Genomic DNA, 19,976 nt, shown 5'->3' with positions numbered 1-19,976 from the left:
GATGCAATGCCAGAGAGCAGCTGGTGCCGTGCAGGGACAGCTTGCAGGTCATTTGGGAGGATGCAGCCATGGCACAGGAAGGGTGAGGACAGGCTGTGTCACCCTGCAGGGGCAGAGCCTGGCCCAGTGCAGGTGGTCTTGAAGCAGCAGCCAGTTCAGCTGTGGTGCTGGGGAAGGGGAACAGAGAAACCCCAGAGTACTGGAAACAGGCTGGGTAAAACAAAAGTTTGTGTGAGCAGTACCTGCAGGGAAAGGGAAATCCTCTGGAAATGCCTTAAGTCTACCTGCAAAGTGCTGAGCTAAGAAATAAGGATGGTAATTCACTCAGCTGTTCACAGGCAGGTTTGACTCCTGTGTAGGGGGACACATCTCATGTTCATCCCCATGGGCTGGTGTGATGCAAGGGGACTTCTCATGCAGCCATAGTGCTCCCAGGCTGGAGGGGGTCCAGGTTTCACAAGGCCAGTTTAATCCACCTGAAGGCGCCTGCGCTGGTTAAAAAAGGACAAATTGCCCTTTGGTTTGGGATTTATCACTGCCAGAGTGGTGTTGGGTCCTGCCAAAGTAAAGAGGGTTTTATTAGTGCTACAACTGACTGTGATGAGACCCAGGTCTCTCTCTCCAAGAAGCTGCTAAAGAGCAAAAGCAGCACTGGGGTGAGAATGATGTTCCTGTGGGATTAAAATATTTGCAGGAGAGGCAGAGCTGCAGCCAGCTGTCGTCAGCTTTTCTGGAGGGCTTGGACAAACCTGGGCAACCTGCAGCTGTGCAGAGTACCCTTCCCTCAGGCTCAGGAGGAGCAACAAACCCCCCTGGATACAGATTGCTGTCTGCCGTAGGAGCTACGGATGAGCCTGCTGTTCATTTGTCTGGGGAAAGTCATGTAGGTAGGGAAAGTCATGTAGGCAGGTAGGACTGCTCCTCTTCTTAACGTCAGGCAGGGATGGAGGGTGAACAGAGAAAAAGGTCAAAGCAGGGGTATGGAGGATTCAAGAGGAGGCAGCAAGGTGGTGTAGGGGATTGTGGATCAACAGAGGTGGGCTCACTCCCTGGGGTGAATACGATTGAAAGGTCAGGGAAGTTGAATGGCTGTTTTTTTTCTCTTCTCTGGGTATCTTACCAACCCTACAGTTTGCAGAGCACTTTTGGGTCTTTGGGTTGGTAATTCATGATCTTTCTCAATGCCAAGTGTGAGCAGTGAGAGGTTTATTACCATGGACCACAACGGCGTATAAGCAGCATCACCGGTTCAAAAACTATTCATGTGACCCTTCAAAGTCAGGAAACTGGCTTAAAAAAATGACACAGGGAATAAAACCCCCTCAATATTCTGCATTATTTTAACCCTTCTCCTATTTTCTGGGAGTATTTAAAGGTCATGTGTGCAAGTCCTCAATCATAAGGTCTAGGACCACTTTCCTTTCAAAGAAAAGCTGGGATGAATATGAATAATTGCCTGTATTACTGCGGCATCAAGGCCCGCATCCCCTTGTGCTAAGCATGGGATGAACAGAACAGAAGGATGTTTCCTGCCCCAAAGCAATTCTCCTGTAATCGTGTTAAAGACATGCGGGCTATAGCATAATCAAGTGCTGTAAAACCCATGAGAATGTCTTCCATCTCAAATCCTACTCCAGCTCTCCAGAAAACCATTAGCAGGACCTGCCCCTGATTTTTTTCTCAAAGAGAAAGCCCACGACCTCCTGAATGGTCCTTCCTATTCCCATTATAAGAATTCCTCAATGGGTTGCTAAGCCACATAACCAATAAGGTAGCCTGAGACTTTGAGGGGTAAATCCCATCTCCCCACTCTCCCTTGATTTCTGTCTCCTGTCCTCTAAGTTTTCAGTCTGCACTTTGCTTCTTTTCCCTCTCAAAGGAAACTAAAAATAAATCTAAGAAAGAGCAGAAAAAGCCACCAGCCCCCAAAACAACGTTCTTCGTCACCGATGGTGAGCAAAAATAGTTTCCCAAAGCCACAAATTGCTGAGCCAACAAGATGAGCCAGTCATCTCCATAAACAAGGGGTCTCATCCTCCCTCTCCTTGGGCAGGTCCCTGTCTGAGTGGGCTTTTGGCAAAGCCCTCATCAGATTTAGAGCAGAGTCAGGTGGAGAAGGATCAGGCCCATCAGGACAGCCCTGAGTGTCAGAGCCAAGCACCCTACTACTCAAGGAGACGTGTAATGAAAAATGTTATCTTTGCATCAGTGGAGACATTTAATAGAGAGTTATCAAATTTTCATGTGCATGGAGTTCTGCAGAGATGGTGCAGTAAATGGGGGCGCTGGTGCAAACCTGAGGATTTGCTGGGCAAGATAACGTGGGGCTGCATGCAGGCTCCTGGCAGGGTGGGGTGTGCTCTGCTCCCTGCTGGAAAAGCATGGCTGGACAATCCTGGCTCTTGGCTTCTCCAGCTCTTGGCCAAGATCAAGCCTGTGATTGTTTCTGCTGAGACGTAACATTCAGTACTCACAGCACGCTTAAAGGCTTAGGGACAATCCCCCCAGCAGAAACAACACCCTTGTATTCCCATCGATAAATATTTGGCAGCAGATGACTCGTTGTCCCCTTGGGCTACTGAGGAACAGTGGGCTGCATGATTGGTTTTCGGGACCCAGCCAGGCCTTTTGGGTTAAATCCATCTCTTTAGGAGAACAGCTGATTGGGGTATTAAGGTATCCTGGGGGAACAGAGGCTTGGGACATGCCAGTGGGGAAATCAGTTAAGCTCTCTGTGTGCTTAGATCTACGCTCAGAAAATGGGATGGGACTTGGCTACATCTGTCTTGCTTATGTAGATGATGCTTTTTTCAAAGTAGGGATTAGCTCTTATCTTCCACCTGGCACATGGGGCCTTCATTCTGCATCAGAGTCTCCAGCTCCTGTACAGCAGTGCTAGGACTAAAAATCAGACAGCCAGGCAAGAGGGATAGATTTTTCCAATATCTTGGGGGAAAAAAAAAAAAAAAACCATACCTGTGTCGTTCATCACCGGGCTCTGGGAACATAAACTCCACATGCTAGTGGGTTTTAGGCTGGACTTAGAAAGTGGAGTTCCACTTTGGCTGCTACAGGACCACTTTATGTCCGAAGTCAAGCAGGAGCGTGTTCTATCTGGCCCAGAGGACAGCTCGAGTACCCTGTTGGAGGACTACCCTTGGCAACACTCAGCCAGAGAAATGTGGCCCCAGGAGAAGACTGTAGGCTAGGACAGATGCTGGCAGGGCCTGCCACCCTGGTGGTGCTGGGTCAGGCTAGCAACAGCGTCACGCCATCCTGAAGAGGTTGGGTTATGTTTTAATACATTGAAAAAGACAAACCCAACAGGCTCCCAGCACGTTTCCTTAGTGGGGGGAAGAGAAGGATGAAACACATTTGGGTCTACCTAAGTGAGCAATCAGACCTACTGAGCCAATAGGTTAGGGAAACACAGTCTCTGGACACCGAGAAAGAGTTCAGCATCTCAAACTGCTTAAGGAAAGACCACTTTCAGAATTAAGGGAGGGGGAAATACTCTATTTTTTTTTCAATTTTCTATGATGAGACAGTAACTCTGACAGCAAATTAGATTAAAAAAACCCAAACAGTCACACAGTTAGAGTTCAGTTTAAAAATGCAAATATAAGAACATGGGGAGGAGACCCATTCAGGGAAGACTACAATGAACCACTCCTCCAGCCTATCCTAAGGTATGACACTCTGGGCATCGTTTCTGCCCAAGCACAGACACCAGCCCAGCCTTGGGCTACCACAGAGGCTATGATGCAGACAGCATAAGGCATTGCATGCCCAGCAGAACCACGTCCCGACAGCTTGTTCCGTGGCTGTGCTGCACGTCCCGCTTAAATCTGATGCCAAAGACATTCAAAACTTGCCGCCAGGTCCATGCCAGGCTTCCCCTCTGCATCAGGTCTTATTTGCAGGTACCCAAGAGGCTGTGTCTGTCTCACCATGCTGAAAAAATCCTGCAGCTGGGAAACGATGTAGCAGGACTTGGAGGAGCTCTGGACACTTAACTGGTGTGAAATCAGGGCTCTCTAGGGAGGTGCTGAGTATCTGCTGATTTTGGAGTATCTATTCATGATTTATTTTTTTGGTAGCAAGCTACTGTTCTTTAGCCAGTCTGCAACAGATGTCCTTAGGTGTCCAGATGCAAGGTTGCAGGTGAAGACTACGAGCAGGCAGAAGCAAGCTTTGGGAGTTGCAAGCTTTTGTTGCATCCAGGGTTGCAGGGGACAATACACATATCAGAAGTGTGGCCAGGCCTGTCCCCACTGCCCACGCCAGAACCCTCCAAGGCATGAGGCACAGTTATAAAGCTAAACTGGTCAGCTGCAGTGGGTGGGGACAGGGGACATCTGCAGGCTACGTGCTCACTGTCCTCCCACAGCTCACCTCGGGACCTCTTCCCCACCCGTGTCCCTGATGCTTGTGGTGAATTCAGTATTTGGGATGATGTATATGCATTTCACTGGGCATAACCATCTATTGACCCACTGCCCAAAGACTCAGGAACTTCCTTGGTCCCACCAGTACTGCTGGCAGTATTATCAGTGAATTTTGGGGAGCCAGGATTTTACCATCTGTTCTGCCTGGTCTGCTGTCAAGGCCAGTGCTGATCTGGTCCTCTTGCCACCCTCAGCTTTGCCCCTCACCTGCTGCCACTCCCTAACTTCAGGACCTGATCCAGTGCACTGGGAAAGCAAAGAGTCTTTTACTCCCAGCACAGGCTGGTAATCTTGGCAGACTCTCTTCTTTAAGCTGTCCAGTACTGCTTAAAACTCACTTTATTGTCCTCCCAGCTCCACCAGTGTTTGCCTACTGACACCAGCCCAGTGAAGTGAGCAGCTCCATATGCACAGGTCTCGGCTCTCCAGGAGGATCTGCGAGCACAGCTAAATCAGCTGCAATCTCCCCAAAGCAGGATTGTTCCTCACTGCGTCTGCAACACAGGGTGCACATGAACAGAGCTCTCACCAGCATCAGTAAGGTGGAAAGCAGGTAAGAAGGGTGTTAAAGGCAGTTGGGTTCAGGATGGGGCAGCAGGGAAAGCAAATACAAGTCCAGCAGCTGCCACAGCACCCTCCTGCCTGGGAGGCTTGCTGGCTCTGCCAACTGTCTCTTGAGTTTTGGGCAGTTCAAAATGCTGCAAATAATATTTCCAAAAAGGTCTTAAGTGGCTGACAAATACCTACATATTTTATCACTGTGATTTCTGCTTGTAGATCATTTAGTTGCTTTAGGAAACATTATTCTCAACTCACTCGCTGCAGATGAAGCTGGGAAGATCTGCGGTTTGGGGAACCTGAGTTCACCAAACTCAAGAGACCCTGTGTCAAGTGACTTTGCTCAGCAGAAAGCTGGGCCTTCGTGGCCATGAATTCAAATGACCTCTATTAAATCCTATCTTGACCCCCTTTATATTCTTACTCCCTGAAGAGTCCCACTGGCTGGAGTCCCCCCAATGAACCTCTGCCTTGTTAGGTCAGGCACACAGACATCATGCCTCCAGCATTCTCACTAGTGCAGTCACAACACAAAACACACCACCAAAACCCTTGGGCACACTACTGCAATTCCCTGTCGCTCCAGCCTGCAATGTGCTCTCTTAGGACTAAGCCAGCACAAACCCATTGAGAAATGACCTAGCAGTCACTGCCTCAACCTGTCGCGGAGGGGTGATGAAGACAGACTCTCCCCCATCCCGCTCTCCCACTTCAGTGAAAAAGCAAGAAGTAAATAATGTGCTGGACAGCCTTCCCCATCCCTCTCCACCAGTGCAGAAGCCCAAACCCAAGAGCAGCCAGACAGCTTCTCTGCAGGAACAGAGGCACCAGGGCCTGGCTCCAGCCAGCTGTCCCCCCAGGAAGACCAAGGCTGGAAGACATGAGAGGGCCTTGTTCAGCTCTGAGAATCATTCTTAAAAACAAATACTGGAAGACCTAGCAGTAAAGCAAGGGGCTAATCCACCTGGAGTTGTCAACTAGAGACCTCCCAGCACCACTTACTCAACGGAGGGGAAAAAGTAGTTAGCAGGGCACTAATGACTATTTTCCATATAATTTTAAATCTAGTTCCATCTCTTTTTCTTTTTTTTTTTCCTCCTTTCCACTCACTGGGTTTCTAATCCCGGTAGTCTTTCTCTATGGCTCCCGTGCGTGTAAGTGTGTGTGTGGCAGAGGCAGCGGGGGTCAGGCGCTTAGACACATTTGGCAAAGCCAACAGAGTCGTTATCACGGTCAAAGACAGTGTAGTAGGGACCGATGAAGACATCTCCCAGGATCCAGAGAGGGCCCCCGGGGGGTGGGATGTCCAGGCCTGAAAAGCCACTCAGGCAGATGGTCTCTCCTTGTACAGAAACCTAAAGAAAAAGAGTGAGAGCTTCAGTCTGAGGAGGTCCTCCCCTTTCCTCAATCTCACAGGCTTGGCAATAACACCGGCCAACGCTGGCTGTGCTTCTCCCAGCCTGAGATCCACAGCTTGCAAAAGTTAACTCCCAACCTGCCTCTCCCACAGGTCCAAACCCAGCTCCCCCTCCCAGAGCCCTTACGCAGCAAAGCATCAAGTAAAGCCGCACATGCCCATAAACCTCCCAGCCCATGCAACTCTGAATTAGAGCTGTTAAAATTCTACACAAGATGGTCCTTGCAAGTTGACTGTGATGGCTTAAATGCCAGGCTGGTGGCCTCTGCTATGACAAGGCTGGCCTCATGGCATCAGAATCCAGCAGAAAAGGGCAAAATGTTTGTACAAAGCAGTGCAACAGCCTGCCTGCCCTTTCTCTCCCATCCTGCCATCCCTCATGACCGTGATCACGCAGGGGGTCTTGTTACTGCAGGACTTTGGTGAGGTTGCCTGAGTCCATCAGCCAGCACCACCACGCCATCACCCCAACCTTTCAGACTTTTCCCGAAGTGCCAGCTCCAGCCTTGCTTTTGCTGCTATTGCATTTTGGATTTCATGGTTGAGGTTTGAGTAGAGAAGGCAAAAGTTGCCTGGACGCACCTTGAAGACGTACTGCTCTCCAGTAAGCTGGTAGGGCTTCCCTCCTAGTGTTAGTGTGACGACAGGCAGAGACGACACCTTATCGCAGGGGATCACGTACTGAAACAGAAACAGTAAAGGCTTTAGACTTAGATGGCAGCTCCCATGTCCTCAGAAAAGGACATGGTCTCCCCCAGGCACAATCATGTCTTTGCTGTGGTTTTCCCTAAGAACTGCTCATATCCCCCTTGAGCTGGGATAAGCAGGCTGCTCCCTGCCCAGGGCTGCAAGCTGAGGGGCCAGAGGGTTTTAGAGATAGGGATGGAGCCAAAGGATGCTGGGTTCACTCTTTTTTGGCTCTGCACCTGACACAGCAGGGCTGGACTCTTTCCTCTGCCACAGGAGGGGGAGACATGGCTCAATACAGCCTAGAGACACAGACAGGGACGCGTGGTGTGATGAATGGACAAAGGCAGTTTAACATTGGCGAGTCTCAGCAAGGGTGGCAGGTCTAAGCCAGTTGTTGCTGCAGCATGGGGTCTCCCCACACTGCATAAAAGCCCTATGAGTGCTCATGGCTCTGATTTGGGAGGGGTTTCAGAGCAGAGCATCCTTCCTATGAGGTCCTTATAATCCCTGTCCCTCCACAATTTCAGGGAAGAGGGATGACCTTGTGAGATTAGTTAAGATAGTTAAAAAGTTGGCAGGGAAGTGTTGTCATTTGCATTAAATATATTTGTATTAAAGTGTCTCTAGACTCACATTAATGTGAATCCTTGGCCTCAGCTGCAACTTGCACCCCTTCTCCTTTGCCTCCCAGAGATGGGCAGCAGGGGTGACCCAAAGCCTCCTGAAGTTCACGGGACTGTGCCCTCTACCAAGAGCATGAGCAGGGCATCGAATGCTACGTGAGGTCAAAAGACTGAGGGGTCCCTGCTATGCCAGGGGCTTTTCCAAGAGCATGGCCTGGGAATGGAGAGCAGAGGGACCAGAAGACCCAGGTCTCTAGAAGCATCTGGGTGCAAAGCAGGGCGTCAGCACAGATGCCATGATGGCCATGGACTCCCACTTTCCCAACCTGGCCTCACCTGGCCTTTGATGAGTGGTTTTGCACCAATGGCCGTCTGCAGCTCCTTCACTTCCTTGGTGGGGCCAGTGATGAGTGAGGTTCCTGTGTCCACGATGGCCTCGCAGCCCCCTTTGCACAGAGTCAGCCCGTTGGCAACGTCCACCCTGGGGAGAGATGCCCAGACAGAAGACAACCCTTAGAGGGCCTCCCAGCGAAGGCTGTGGGCAGCAGCAGGCAAACAGTTGAAGATGGTTGAGCCTGGGCAGCACATAGGCATGCAAGGAAGGGCTGTGACAGACGCCCAGGAAGGACAGGTGCTCAGAAACCCTGATGCAGCACTGACTTAGTGCACAGAACCCCTGGCTCCCCGCAGGGCCCTCGCCTGCTCCCAACTGAGCAGGTGCCTTGGTGCATTACTGCATTTCTGCAGGCAGCCCGGACTGCTGCCTGTATACCCTGCCTGCTAAACACCATGACTAACGGGCACACGAGCAAGCTAAGGGCGAGGCATTAGGGACTTGTATGACCTGTGCTACTGCAAAAAGCAAAGGGTTGAAGGGGTGGTGTGACAGCTGAGGGGGTTCATGTAGATCAGTGAGGCAAGGTAGGAACTGCTTGGCTTCCTCACCCACATTGCATTTCACAGCAGCACGGACAGATAAAGCCTTCTAGCCAAGGGTCTGCCACGCTTTGCCAATGCGGCAGGGCTGGGGGAAGATGAGAACTAAAACCCTGCGCTGGGGAGGGATGCAATCCCCAGGAAAAGGATACACTCTGATCACAGGCTGCTTTTAAGTTCCCATCACATGGGAGAGCTCAGAATAGACCACAGGGCTGGCAGGCCGGCAGCTCAGCCTACTCTCCTCCCCCCTCTGCCTCCAACAATGCGTGCTGATTGCCGCACCGTGCCCTTCAGTCAAGGGCTGGCTTCCTGGGGCCTCATCCTGCTCCTCTGGAGCTGTGTGCAAGTGAGCCACACAGCTCAGGCCTTGCTGAGAGCTGAGCAAAGCTGGGGTTTAATCTATGGAGCTCGCCCTGCCTGCCAGGCAGACACACCAGCTTTTCTCCCTGATTCACAAGGGCGCAGCAGGTGTTTGCAAGGGCCAAACTGTAAACAAGAGGAAAGGATTTTGCAGAACATCTCCTGCTGTTTTCTGCCTCTCCTCCCCTTCCAGTGACAAATGACCCAGCCTTAGGGTGGGATTTTAATCTGCCTTTTTTTTTTTTTTTTGGCATGGCTGTGTTGCAGGGATAGAGGATGATTCCCTTTTTGGGGGGGGTCTCAGCCCAACCCCAGGCATGAGCTGTCTGCACATGTACCCCCACACATATATTTGGGTAGAGGGGGGACTTACGCATCCATGTGGACCTGCCAGTAGGCCTTGCGTGTGACATTGACCCAGCTGAAGTCACCGCTGTAATACTTGGGGTCGGTCCCTCCCAGGAGCAGCTCACCACCGGGCTGAGCGCTGGGGTCTCTGAAAAAAAAAAAACAAACCAAGCAACCCAAATCCATGAACATCAAGGGCAGGGTGAGAACAACCCCCTCTGTGTGCCCCCAAAACACATGCTGGGGTTCTTGGGTGGTGAAGCATGGCATTAGCAGCATTGGAGACAGATTACTTACGTCATGCTATAATATGTCAATATAAAGACAGATACTGTGAGATAGGCTGAGGTGGGGAAATGGGAATATTTTGGCCCAGCTGCAGCTTTTTGCCTCGTGCTTTCGCACAGACACCTGGAGAAACTCACTGCAGAGAAGGGGGACAGCAAAAAGGAACTGAGCACTGGCACAGGGACCCTCCTAATAATCAGCTTGTAACAAGCACCCGTGCAGGGCTGGACATGGCTGATGCAGCATTAGGTTATCTGCACCCGACTCTGTGCCAGCCAGCAGCCTTGGAGTCAAATCCTCAAGGTTACTGTCAGATAAAAGCACACTGCCGAGCAGATGGGAAGAAATATGGTGATGGGGGAGGGCTGGCGCTTGAGCAGACAGCAGCAGCACTCCCTGCCTTCCCTGCTCCTGGTGTGCTACTTTTTGGGCTGAAGTAGTTCAGAGTGCCCCCTGCGGTGCCAGGAGGATGATGGGGTGTCCTGGGGGGAGCAGCAGCGGGTGGGAAGGCACTGGGAGCCTCACAGGAGGATTTCCTGGGGCGTGAGGGAGTATTAGCCACATCATTAGTGATGACTGGTGGGGGGCATGCTTGCTTAGGACATGACATGGTGGCAGCCACATGGCTTGAGAATTGTGGCAACAGACTGGGGCTGTGTTTACTCCTCCAATGGGGACTGCACTAGCAGCGTGCAATTTCATGATCACAACCCTGTTTATTTTTGTTTCTCTTTCCTCTGGAAGCATCCTCTGTCTCTTCATCAGTTAAGAAATCTGGCAGCAGATCTACACAGCTTTTTATCAGTAAAATGGCTGCATTTCTACTTCCCTTCTTACTTCAAAGCAGTAAACAGAGATTTTGGCCTGACTGCTCCAGCAAGAACACCTTGCTGAGACCTCCGTAACAGTGCTGGCCAGGGTGTAAACTGGCACATGACAAGAGGTGCTACAGGGAGGCATAGAGAAATGCCCAGCTGGGCTTGCCAGAGGTGCGCTACCAAACCCAACACTACCTGTTCAGGTAGAAGGAGAAGATGTTTTTCTCAATCAGCTTCTGCTGCATGATGTTATCGAAGAAAGGGGTGACCTTGTCCACAGAGATCCTTGGGAACGCCATGCCCAGGATGCCATCAAACTTGGCAGCAATGAACGTGATGCCTGGCTGCTTCACGGCCTCCCCGAAGATTTGGTTCTTGATTTTCAAGTTACCAAGCTGAGGGGAGATGGGGAAGGAAGGGAAAAAGCAGACTGTAAAGTAAACTGTCTCGGGGGATTGGTGTGGAAACAGGATCTCACTGGACACAGGCTGTAGCACATCCCTCAACATGCTGCCACACTCCCTGCTTTCACCCTTACATTTGAAGGAAGCTGCAGAAATCAGACACCCTGGTGCTGCTCTCCTCAGGGGGACACAGGTCACTCTGGCCACACAGTGGCACCTCCTGGGTCCCTGCAAAGCCCAGCACACCCCTATGGGCAGGAGCCCCCCTTTGCTCTTTGCCCACCTCACTCAACACTTCCAGCCTTTTACTGGGTCCCAGCACTGGCCATGCTATTTTGCAGCTCCTCCTGTTTGCACAGAGGGTCCTATATCACTTTATCACCCCTACATCCCTTCCCCTATCACCTACTTCATCCTTTCCTCCCAGTCTGAAGAGCTCTTGTGCTGTGCTTTTAAACTACTTCTCCACCATAGACATCATCTAACTGATCTCCACGTCCTACCTCCTCAAGCTCTGCACCCATCTACAGTTGGGAGCACAAATCTCTCGCCTCTGCCAGTGACCCCTGTGATCTCCCCTATATCAGAAACATCCCTGGGATATTGCTGCATCTCCCAGCAGACCCACCAGCCTGCAGAGACCTCCCATGGGAGGGGAGAAGACCAGCCAGGAAAGCGAGGTTGAGCCCAAAACACAAAAATAGCAAGTGGAATACTGAGAATGCAAAAGGTCACCTCTCTTGCCAGCCACAAGAAGGACTGGCATTCCCCCCAGAAAGCTGAAACGCCCTGCAAGGGCAGATCCCCAGAAAGAAGGAAATCACAGAAAGCAGGATAGCTCTGCTGACAGGGAGCAGAACGTGTCTGCTGGCTCCTGGCTCTAGCAGTTCAGGAGGTTTTCAAGCTTCTGGCTGACCACAGGCAATTTTAGCATCTGTGCTAGGACAATTTCAGCTTCTCAGCCTGCAGCTAGCAGCCCTGTAGTGAACTGGGCTGGACTAAAAAGCTGGCCTCTCCTACCCGATGGCAGATAACGATCCTTGTAAATTACTAATATCTCCCCAGGGTTAAACAGTGCAAGGCTGGGACAGGCAGTTTTCGCTTTAATGGTATCAGAGGCTTACACTAGGAAAGGGCGATCGAGCCTTGCAAAAGCTAAAAGCCACAGGGCAGGATGTGGGGCAAAACAGCTCACAGCAATGCATCCGCTTGCTGGCACACAGCAAGTGTGCCAGCTGTATGCTGCAGGTTTACAAAAGCCACCGCTCCACCACTGGGCACAGCTGGTCATGCAGCAGCTCAGAAAGTTCAATAAGGGTTCCACTTAAAAAATATTAGAGTGTAATGGACTGATAAAACTGAGTGTCAGGTTTGTTTGAATATTGTCCTGGTTGCACACTCCAAGAGGGAGGCAGATATCTGTCCGGTGGTAGGGTCTCAGCAGACTCTGCCTGCACTTGGTCCTCAGAAGGACTGAAACCCAAGAGCATCTTTAGTAGAATGCTGGCTCCAGGTGACAGATCCTTTGTCTCCATCCCTCAGCTGGCTCTCACCCAGACAGGAAGCAACCAAAAATCATTACCAGTGGATGGCTGCATGGTGGCTGCCCTCCAGCACTTTGCAGACAGGTGTCAGCACCCTGCAGCTCACCCAGCCTCCTTGTTAGCAGCCTCAGCTGAGCAGGCAACTGCCAGATGGTGAAGGCAGACTACTGTCTCTGTGGCATAGTTTGGCACTGGGGCTCAGGGCTCCCCTCTGCAGAGGCACAGGGGAGAGGTGGGGAGGGACATGTCCTGTGTGCTGTACCTGCACGGCAGACCTGTGAGAGACCTCATGCCCCACAGCCAGCAATGCTTCCTCTGCTGTCCTTGAAGGACATCTCAAGGTTGGGCTGTGATAAAGCGCCAAGATGCCTGAGCACCAGAGGGCTGGCTGAATCCATTGCTCTTTGGAGGGCAAGCAGCACCAAGGTGCGTGGTACTACAAGGCATCATTCCTCCACAGAAAGAGAGAGGATGTTCAACATGAGCTTGTCACGCTCTCTAAAAAAACTCAAGGCTGAAGGACTCTGGACCACCTGCCAACCAGCATTTTTCAGTCATATGTCAGTGCTACCACAGGCTGCTGTGACTGCTTCCAACCCATGGGGACAGCTGGAGCCAGGAGGGTCACCCTGAAGGTGGTTTCAACATCTGTATTTCCAGATTACACCCAACTGGAAGCTTGCCTACAGGCTGTTGTGCATCAAAGGAAGCATCTTGGTGTTCAAGCTGAAGGTCCCTAACCTCTGAGTTGCCCATGCTCCTGTGTACTGCAAGCATGACGCTGCTCAGACTCTACACAAGAGGTTTCTCTTGATTCTGCCCAGAGAGAAACCAAATGCTACAAGCCATGCTGGCTGCCAAGAGCCATCCCCACTTCCCGAACAAGCTGAGGCACAAAATCCTTCCTCTGAGCTGCCAGAAAGTGGAGAGCTAATTAGCAAGCAGGCATTAGGGTGATAATTACAAACAAAAAAAAAAAGAAAAAGCTGCAATTTTCCTTCTGACTCACTTCAGCCCCTGCATTAAGCCGGAAAGTGCTTAAACCAGCCCACACTTTCACAGGACAATAAAGTTTGCTGTTTGCCTCACTGCCCTGCTCCATTACCGGAGCAAACACAGATGCCTCCACCTGCTCTGTCTGTATTTTGCAAACCTAAGAGAATCCATTAATGCTACATGCAGGGTGCCTTCATTTGGCAAGAGCCGCAGGAAGGTTCAGATGGGCAGGTTTTTTTGTAGCAGGGTGTTTCTAAGTGAACCAAAGCACACAGGAAATAAATAGCATGAAGCAAAACTGAAACAGTCCCAAAGTTTGGTGGGCTGCAGAAGGCAGAGAACAAAACCAGAGGTGCAGAACTGCTGGCAGCCCTCTGGGGCTCTCCCCCAAAGCCTTGTCTGCACTGATTTTCAGGGTTCACTGAGCCCATCAAAAGCTCTGTCCCCCAAAGAGGGTCCTGCACCCAGCCTGAGCTGCTGGCATCTTTGGATGCAGCACAGAGGCAATGGCTGGGGCTTCCAGACTAGCCTGAAATTTTCCTGCTGTAAGGACGGGCTGAAGAGTGCTCCTTGCATGAAACACCCACTGTGGTCTCCTCTTGATCCCAATGAAATTGGTAGGTCAATAATTTTCAGCTGAACCTAACACAGAAAACCCCAAATCCCTAGATTTACGTGCTTATTCAAAACTCTTGCTTTGTCTCCCCACTGCAAAACAAACACATGCTCTTATCCCTGCCAGGAGAGCAAGTAATCTGGGAGCATGTGCACCACTGATGTTCAGCAGCTGGCAAACTCCCACAAGCACCTGTACCTGGGAGGCAGTCACAAAAGGCACCCACCCTTTGCAGGGCAGTAAGCTCAGCCTTTGCTTGCTGAAGAGGAAATTATGGGAAGCAACCACCAGCAACCTGGCTACCTCAGGCTGGGCCCTGAATGCTGCTGGGGAAGTCCCCCAGCATTACACAACCTTTGCAAACATAAGCACCATCCTTGACACCAGACCAGGACGGGGCTGCAAAGAGCCCATTCTGCTCAGTGTTTGGGCAGCTCCTCCATGGATGTCCACTACCACATGGTTATCAGCCAGGAACAAGCTGGGCACCACCAGCAGCCTGCACAGAGGGGCTGGTGTGCACTTGGGTTGGGAAATTTCCAGACTTGGGGGAAAGAGGGTTGGAGGGGTGGCCAGAGACCATGTTTGCAAAGCACCATTCACACAGTCCACACTCCTAGCCTGCTGACCTGATTAATACCTTCCCTCTTCTCTGCCTGCCTTGGTCATTGTCACCTTCTCAGTCATCATCACCACCACCTTGTTTCAAAGCACTTGGAAACATGGTGTTGAAGCATACTCAATACGAGTAGGACACTCAAGAAGCAAGAGCCGTTGAAATCAAATGGCTTTGAGTGTTCTGCTCAAAGCAGGCTGGGGCAGCTCAGGACAAGGGCAGTTGTTACTCACCGTGACAGTGTCCTGGCTGAGGTACCCAGAGAGGCTCCCCGTCCCATAGTGGATGGCAAACTCTGTGCCGTTCTCCACGTAGGTGCTGGATTTCGAAGCATCGTACTTGTGGTGCAGCACTGCAGCCAGGGAGGGGGACACAGGGAGACATACATCAGCAATGCTCCTTGATACCTAACCCCACACTGCCCAGCTCATCCAGACACTAAACAACACAAAGGTGGGCCTGGACGCAGCATTTGCCAAGCCTGGATTGCTTAATAAAGCATTTCCAACATCTGGGGAATTAGGTGGGCTGATCCCATTTGGCTGTTAAATTGGATTTGACCACCAGGTATTAACAGCCTAGAAACTATGTGGCTGGTGTGTCAGGGTGCATTAAATAGCACAGCAAAACGTGTTCCCCATACCATGAAGAACCAGGGTGGCTTTAAATATAGTCCACTCTGGGCATGAACATTTTCACTTTATGGATTTATTTTTCTTTTACTAAGACTAGCTGGAATTTTTTTTATACAGTTTTTTTTTGCACAGAGAGGGCTCAAAGTACTCTTTTGTTTGCAGAGCAGAAGGGCTTTCCCCTAGTCCAAGCTGCTTTTCCCCTTGAAGGAAAGATATCCCTGGTTTTATGGCTGGGCAGATTCCTCCCACGCAGATTCCTCCCGAGTCACGAGCTGGGCAGCAGCACGTGGCAGTGAGCTCAACCAGCCTGGCTCCATGGCTGCTTGCTGAGCAGGGTAGACAGCAGCTGAGGGCAAACCAGCCGAGCCCTACAGAAACCGACACACTATATGGGGAGTTCCCTGGCAGGGCTGCCTGGATCCCAGTCTGGCAGGAGGTTACACTTACTGTATACCTGTAAAACCAGCTCTTTGGTCCCAGCAACTCCCGCACCGCTGCCTTGAGAAACCAGCTCCCTGCTAGAGATCAGGGACCCCCAGGACAGACCAGGTCTGGACCTCATCACCCTACCAGTGTCCTAAATCTCATTTCACATATGCAAGAAGGTGGTCTGTCTCCTCTCTGGGCACTACAGGGCCATAGAAGATGACCAAATTTCCTCCCTACCCCCAACAAGCACTGTGCACCACCTTTCATGGTTGCATTTGTTGGCTCCACAGGTTTCTCTGCTCTGCTTAAGCAGCACAGCCAGTGGCTTTTAAATGGCATTTTGCCATTGCCAGGTATGAAACCTTCAACTGTGGAGGTTTATTGCATAGGAATGCCACAAAGCAAAAAACTTGTAGTGCCTAAGACGTTCTCATCTCCTTGTGCCTACCTGGCTCTCGTTAATTATAACTCCATAAACATGCAGGCACATGCTCCATGCAGCAATAAACTAGAAACTAGGACAGTTGTATCAGATCTGGCAAGAGGTTGATTTTTTTTTTCCACCAGCCTTGCGCAATGGGGCAACAGCAGCATCGGTCTATAATTTGGGGAGAAATATCACAACCTGTGATGCTGCTCCCCGGCTGCAGGGCTGAGGCTGTTGGGGAAGGATTGGAGCTGTGCGTGGGAGATGCAGAGGGGAAAAAACAGGAAGGGAGTAACGAAGGCTGGATGCGGGAGTTTGGGATCCTATTTCCAGCTCTGACCCCAAGAGCCCATCAGCCTCTGACAAGCCCTTTCACACTGCTGTCTCAGTTTCTCCTCTTGCAATGCCAGGATCTGCATTTGGCAGGGAAGGAGAAGCTGCCAAGCCACAGCTGGCACTGGTGACACTTACAGCAGGCAATGTCCAGGAGGTGACAGTGCACAGATGGCACCCAGAGGTTGGAGGATCCAGTGTCAAAGACCACAGTGAACTTCTGTGGGGGGGTCCCAATGCCGATCTCACCATAATACTGGGCCTGCAAAGGAGGAGAAGGGAGCTGTCAGCAGAGGCAACTTGCTAAAAACGGGGATTAAAGACCAAAAAAACCTCTCAGGATCAAAAAAGGGGACTGGCTTCTTATTTAGACACTGCTGCCCTCTCATTTTTGAGAGTGACAGGCTCCCAGACTTTGTCCTCTGGAAGGGAGGCTCCCCTTTGGTATTCACGCCTCATTACAGCATGCATGAAAAGGATAAATTGGGGAGAAGAAGCAAGACAGGTGCTTGTGAAGGAGGACTTCTGGGGCAGGAACACAGGGCAGAAGACAAGGGTGAAGGTCTGCAGGCCAGCATGCTGTTCACTATAGGGAAGAGAAAAAAAAATGGGAGGAAGCCAAGCAAAACACCTGTGTTATTGAAAGCTGAAACTGGCTGGGAGGCTACTTCACTGGCAAGTTTGCCGAGGAACTGTGAGCTGTAGCAAGCAGCAGCTCTGCCCACCACAGGTGGAGGTAGAGCTGCTGGCACTTTCAGTGCAGGCTGGTGAGCCCCTGGGGTGGGAAGGAATAAGATGTTCAGCTGTGGGCATCGGAAGACTTTGGAAGAGCTGCTAGGAGAGAAGGGCATCAGCAGCACTGCCAGAGAGGGATTTAGGCCTGTGAGGTGAGAGTTTGGGACAAGTCCCTGCAGCACAGGTATCCAATGGATACCCCTCTGCCCTGCAAGTGCATCTCTGCTGGATCTGGAAGAAACCTGGGTGGCTGAGATGTTTGCAAGGCATCCCTCTATCCAGAGGGGAAAGGACAAATAGGGAATTCTCAGCAGGTCCTGGATGGACCCATTTTTCCCCAGCCCTCCCAAAGGGACAGGCAGCCATGTCATGCTTGGCAAGCTGCTGGATCAGGGCTGCTAGCAAGGGAAGTCAGCCTGTGGCCTTTCCAAACCCCTCAGGTACTTAATTAAGGGGGTGAGGGATGGACAAAACAGGATTAGCAAAGCTGCTCACCTCCTGTGCACTTAGTTTGCAGGGGTTGCTCACTGAGCAATTAATAATCCATTGAAATTAGCCATAATGGGGAGGCAGCACTTGCTTCCAGTGATTCTATAATTATTGCTGGGGCTTGAAAACTAACCCCCAGTATAGAGGCCCTGTACATCCCACACACAGGCCCACGAGGGGTCCCAGGGGCTGGTGAGGATCATACAGGGTAGCGTAGGGGAGGTTGTGCATTTCATCCCAACAGATCCTCCGGCGGCAAGAGCATTTTTAGCCAGGTTGGGAGGGACCCGTTATCTCCCACTGCAGGTTGGGCTGGTCCCCCTGTGACAAGGGAGCAGAGTCCTTCCAAGTGGCAGCCCAAGCTGCAGTCACAAGAGACAATGCTGTGGCGCAACTGCTGAAAGCATCTTGGCTTTCAACACTGCTGATTAAAACACCAGTGGCCCTTCCCAGCACAGTCCCGGCAGAACAGTGCTGGCTGGGTGACAAGAACCCCTGGGGAAGGGGAGCAGGGGGAAATATCCTGAATTAGCACCCAAATATCCGGTGCCAGCCGGTGCTCGCAACCCACCTCCTGAAGAGCCACGAGGGTACCTGGTGGGGAACCCAGAAATAGGAAACTCTACATGTGTCTGGTAGCTGGGCAAGGGCAAACCTCATGTCCTTTATCTGGCTTCTCCATTTATTGCTGCTTCCACCATGAAGGTCCCTTTGCTCCCTAAGCTCCTGATAAGAAGGTGGAGGTGCAGGGTGGCTTTTCCCAAGGCCATGCAGAAGATGACAGCTAGTGAGAGGAAGGGTCCTGCATCACCAGTCCCATAGAAAGCTGGTGCCCAGTCCAAGTCCTCTTCCCCTGCCCCACACTCATTCTTTTACACCCGAACACCCCAAGAAGCAGAGCATGATTTTTATGCCCCTGTGTTGTAGAAAGTAGACCCCCAATAGGCCAGAAGATGTTCGGAAGGACTGCAAGTGAACAGGTCCCTATTTACAATTGTTAAATAGTGACAGAAGGGAAAGGAAATAGGTCACATAAGCTAAAAAGTTCCTGCTTGGGTGGTAGAGGTTTTTTTTATAGTTATTAGTATTTTTAGTTTAGCAATGATAAGAAGCAACTTCCAGCAACCACCCACTAAGCCATGAGGGTGTATGAATCTCTCCTATAGGAATCTCTCCCTCCTTTACCTTCCTGGTGTGGTGGGACAGTGAGGTTGGCATGTCCCACCACCCCCACGGGACAGGTACCCCTAGAAGTGATGGCCACCCAGCCAGCATTGTGCTGGGGTCTGGCTCAGTGGGGGGGTGATTGGTGGGAGGGTCATTACTCACATCCATGTAGTTCTTCAGGATCTCTGGGGTGGGCTCAGCCAGGTCAGCAAAGCCCAGCTTGAACCTGAGGAGCTGGGTGAGGGCATTCATGTCTGGGATCTCACTGCCCACCTCATTCAGGACCCGTCGCATGGAAGGGAACTTGGTCAGGGGGATCCTGTGAGGGGAGAATGAATGCCCACCTGTTAATGCGTGTGTGTGGGGCAGTCCCCGTGGGGAGGGGGGCAGTATAGCGCCACCAAAACCAGGGGACCGACCAGCATCGGGCTCCTTGCAGTGCCGTGCTCAGCACTTCTCACAAAGCCAGAAGATGGGTGGAGGGAAGGATGGCAGATGGCTGTGAAAGGTCACTGGGGACAGGGGAAGCTGGGGCAAGACCCCTGCATGGGCAGGACATCAATTATGAGCCCCTATTTAGGAGGGGGTCTCAGCCTTTCTCCCCTCTGCTTTAATGGAAAGGGGGAACAGACCCGTGTGGGGCGCCCGCATGAGGACCCCAAAGGTCACCACTGCACCAACACCTGGGGTGCATGTCCCATGCATCCCCCCCATCCCCACCCGAGGGGCTCAGCCAGACCCCGAGGGACCCCCCACGGCTCACCTGATGAGGGCCGCGCAGGGCCCCGCCAGGGCGAGCAGCAGGAGGAGGCCGCGAGGCCCCATGGCGGCTATAGCGGTGGTGGCTGGGGGGGAGACACGGGCCGGAGGGTCTCGCCACTAGAAGGCCGCAACGCCGCACCCGGCCGCCGTCCCTGTTTTTGTAGGAGCGGCGGCCCCTCTCCAGGGATTTTTCGAGTCAGCTGACGGTCTAAATTGCAGCTGGCGGTCACGTGAGGGCTGGCCGGGGCGGGGCTTGCGCGGGGTGCGGGGCCGGGGCTGCTGCCGCCGCCTCACGCGCCCCCCCCCCCGCCCCGGTCCCCGGGCCTGAGCCCCG

The 19,976-nt window shown here is 51.9% G+C and overlaps 1 protein-coding gene across 1 annotated transcript; it reads right to left on the bottom strand.

Moving 5' to 3' along the window:
* Positions 1-3,495: 3,495 nt before the first annotated feature.
* CTSD (cathepsin D) lies at positions 3,496-19,885 on the bottom strand. The gene is made up of 9 exons (XM_054826551.1): positions 19,644-19,885; positions 19,043-19,199; positions 16,628-16,751; positions 14,899-15,017; positions 10,685-10,884; positions 9,409-9,531; positions 8,073-8,217; positions 7,006-7,104; positions 3,496-6,361 (listed from the first exon to the last, which is right to left on the bottom strand). The coding sequence occupies exons 1-9, from the start codon at positions 19,703-19,705 to the stop codon at positions 6,200-6,202; spliced, it is 1,191 nt and encodes a 396-aa protein (XP_054682526.1). The 5' UTR covers positions 19,706-19,885; the 3' UTR covers positions 3,496-6,199.
* Between the last annotated feature and the right edge of the window lie 91 nt (positions 19,886-19,976).

The sequence above is a fragment of the Grus americana genome, chromosome 5, assembly GCF_028858705.1.
Source record: "Grus americana isolate bGruAme1 chromosome 5, bGruAme1.mat, whole genome shotgun sequence".
Classification (NCBI taxonomy): domain Eukaryota; kingdom Metazoa; phylum Chordata; class Aves; order Gruiformes; family Gruidae; genus Grus; species Grus americana.
Note: the sequence above shows the minus strand (reverse complement) of the source record. Positions and strands in the feature narration are given on the sequence as shown.